Genomic DNA, 3,825 nt, shown 5'->3' on the forward strand with positions numbered 1-3,825 from the left:
TGTGGATCGCTGGATCGGCTTTCACCGTGGACGAAGCGGAGTCCAGCGGCGCCATGCAACACAGTATAAGTCATTATAATCCGTAATTATGTCCCCACTGGATGCAACAAATGCCTCTTTTATAATGGATTTTAATGTTTTTGTCTCATCGCTCCGGCCGGGCCAGGGCATCACAGTATGGTAAGGGGCGTAACATTTCCGTCACACACTTGAGGTATTCAGCCAATCACAACACACTGGATATCTGGCCAATCAGAGCACACCTCGCTTTTCCAACTGATGAGCTTTGTAAAAATCAACGCGTTTCAAAAAGGCGGGGCATAGAGGAGAAACAATAATGTACAGTGTGTGGAAAATAATGTTTTTTTTTACCTTAAACCGCATAAACACATTTCATTACACCATATACACAAAATAATGTTCTTTTTAGCAACATCATGTGATCCCTTTAAATAATGAGATATTATGAAAATTTGATTCCCAAAGTTCTTTAATAGATTTTTTAAAACTCAAATTGTCTCTACATCAATAATCAAATGAATGAATGAATGGTGAATAGAACAAATATACAATTAACACCACACACGTGTCAACACTACAGAAATGTTATTTCCATAAGTAATTTATCATTTGTCCTATAGCGCCACCTTCTGGTTATTCGATCATCAGTCGAGATGTTTTTCTTATCCACTGTCTGTTAAATCCAGACATATATTATTTTAAAAATTCTGTAAATATAATTATTGAAGCCAGGTCAAATAATAAGAAATCAAAATGTCAATGACAACCATTTTGATGACGAGTTGTGATTGATCTTTGCGTGTGTGTGTATTTATATAAGCCTTAAATTATAAGCCATGAGGTCTGAAAGGATGAAGGAACAGCATATGACCTTGGCTCTTGAGGGCTAACTGAAAAAGTGATAAGTGAAAAGAGAAAACTTAAAAAAAATGCCAAAAAGGCAGACAACTGTGAATGAGCTATTCAGCCCACAAACAACAGGTGAAGACAGATGAGAGTGTTTGGAAGGCTGGCTCTGAAAAACCAGACTGATGAGAGACTCATTACTGTTGTTGAGAATGGCAAGAGCAATTTAAGGAGACAAACAGGAGAGAGAAGTGAACATATTTTAGCAACATTGCAAATTTAGGTCTAGAAGGGAGGTTTTACAAATCACATTTTAATAGGTTGTATTAAAGTATTAGTGTGTAATATACTGTTGTAAATGATCATGGATGGCTAAGAGGAACAGAGACTGAAAATGAAGAGGAAATAGTTTGAAAAAAATAATAGATTTTTTTAAAATAGTAGGCTAATGTAGGTTCATAATAAATTACAACAGATAGCCTATAAAAATTCACAGAAAAAGCAAACAGAAAATATCTAATAAAGTAAATAGAGAATCAAAACAAATATTTTTCACTGTTTATTTTAAAAATTAATAAGAAATCACAAAGGTAGCATCTGTCTGTAATTATAACTCACATATAGTCAACACAGTAAAAAAAAAAAAAAAGGAGATTCTGATTAATGAAACTGGTTTAAAATTTAAATCTATTTCATTATATTGTAATTGCGTTTAACAATTACAAGCAAATGTGAAGCCCCTGATCTAGAATGTATTTATCTACCAAGTCCCTTTTCCTACCCTCATAGTTTTGTATTTAATACTTAATTGATATAAATTCTCCTGGCTGCACCACAGAGTCTCCCACATTTCACAGCATTTGCCCTATTAATCAAACATAAATACAATTCTGTGCTTCAGTAGTTGTATCAGAGTGCTTAAGATACTTTAAAGCGGTGCTAAATGTCTCGATATGACTAGTCCTCTCGTAAATATGCATCTGGGACGTCTTCATCCTCCATTGCAGTGCTGAGAGCATTTTGAAACCTCTCACTGTCCTCAGCTTTAGAGTCTTTGAGTTGTCTCTCAGCTTCCAGCATCAGCTGTCGAACATGTTCCACCTGGGACTGTGAGAGCTGTAGACTGTTCTGTGCTGTCACAGAGGCTTGGTCAGCCCCTGGAGAGGACAAGCATGGTTAAGCTAAAAGGGCTAAATTCAACAAATTACCACCAAGTGGCAGTAGGTGCCAAATTTCAATAGATCTCTACAATAAAATCACACTTATTTCAAAGTAAAATGATGAAAATTAATTTGCATTATAGCTCTATAATAACTGGCAAGAAAACCTTTTGTTGACATGCCCTGTGGTGACATTTTGTTCTTCACTAATTTTTTTAATTGGATGATTATATAAAACATGCAGCTTTTTAACCTCATATTAATTGAGACTAGTATATTTGTACTTTTAAGAAGTAATTTGTCACACCACAGGATCAATAAAAATGCACTAGTAAAGTCAAAAAGGTGAAAATGGTGACCAAATACAGCAAATTACATATGTTCATATAATAATAATAATAATAATAAAAACAAAATCAGTAAATTAGATTTTTCTGAAGGATCATGTGAGACTGAAGACTGGAGTAATGGTTGCTGAAAATGTAGCTTTCCCATCACATGAATAAATTAGATTTGAAAAATATATTTAAATAGATAAGTTATTTTAAATTGTTATAATATTTGAATCAAATAAATCAGTAATAAGCATGTGAGACTAATATTAAAAAAAAAAACGTACCAACCCCAAACTTATATAGTGCAATGTAATATAATAATATAATAACATTGTTTGATTTTTTTATTATTAACTAAAAATCTTGATGTTCATAAAAACATTTTAAAAGATAACTTACTGTTTTTAATCAAATAAATGCAGCCTTAGTGAGCATATGAGACTTTTCAAAAATATAAAAAAAAACATACCGACCCAAACTTATAATATATATATATAAAAATAAATATAATAGTAAATATAATATTGTAAAAAAAAAAAAAAAGTGTTGAATGCCTGTTCCAGAAAATGAGAACTACCTTCATTGAAAGCTGCCTCTGCTGCCAGCTCTGAGAGATCGATGGCCGTCATCCAGCAGGATTCAAATGTAAATACCTCCCCAAAAATTTGATAATTTTTCCAATTACCCCCCCCCCCCATCTTGTTACACTAGTGGCATCATGACCAGCCTACAAAAAATGTGCTTATAAATTTCTTGTTATGCTATTTTATTACCAAATAAAGAATTCAATATTTTTATTAACTGTTTGCTTGTTTTCAATTAGCACAGGTTTTGCATTTCTTTTTGGAATTGATTGTTTGTAATGCCTCATCTGAGCTTAAGCACCTCAGTTTATGAGTGAGCACTGCCAATATTATCCACAAAAAATAATTTTTTCTCTTAAAAACTAAGGTGCATAAACTTAATGTGGCCTACAAATAATCAATTCCAAAAAGAAATGCAAAACCTGTGCTAAACTGAAAGAAAACAAGTTGACAAAAAGATTGGATCTGAGATTTGGTGATAATAAAGTATAATGTGAGATATACAAGCAATTTTTAAAAGGCTGCTTACACATCAAATTAGGTAAAGGACTCTCAGCAAAGCACAAAGGTTAATAGATGTCAAACCTGAAATGTCAACAGTTTAACTTCAAGATACGATTAGAAATAAAATGCATTAATTTTAAATGATTTTAAATGTAAATAAATAAATAAACTCAATGAGTTGAACAGCAATTTTTTCCACATAAATGTAAGAGTAATTACACTGATGCAAATGTAAATGTAATTACAGTGATTTGTACATGAAGATTCCACCAATTATCAGGCATGATGCTATCTTTTGAACTCTGCAATTGTGTACTGAATATTAGCAGCTATAACAATCAAACAGTCCATATTCCAATCACATTATCATGGCTC

The 3,825-nt window shown here is 32.4% G+C and overlaps 1 protein-coding gene across 1 annotated transcript; it reads right to left on the reverse strand.

Moving 5' to 3' along the window:
- Positions 1–1,413: 1,413 nt before the first annotated feature.
- Positions 1,414–3,001, reverse strand: LOC107575352 (diablo homolog, mitochondrial-like). Its single transcript, XM_016261744.1, has 2 exons — positions 2,940–3,001; positions 1,414–2,024 (listed from the first exon to the last, which is right to left on the reverse strand). The coding sequence occupies exons 1-2, from the start codon at positions 2,989–2,991 to the stop codon at positions 1,825–1,827; spliced, it is 252 nt and encodes an 83-aa protein (XP_016117230.1). The 5' UTR covers positions 2,992–3,001; the 3' UTR covers positions 1,414–1,824.
- Positions 3,002–3,825: the final 824 nt, after the last annotated feature.

This window comes from Sinocyclocheilus grahami, unplaced genomic scaffold (assembly GCF_001515645.1).
Source record: "Sinocyclocheilus grahami isolate Dianchi unplaced genomic scaffold, SAMN03320097.WGS_v1.1 scaffold2588.1, whole genome shotgun sequence".
Classification (NCBI taxonomy): Eukaryota; Metazoa; Chordata; class Actinopteri; order Cypriniformes; family Cyprinidae; genus Sinocyclocheilus; species Sinocyclocheilus grahami.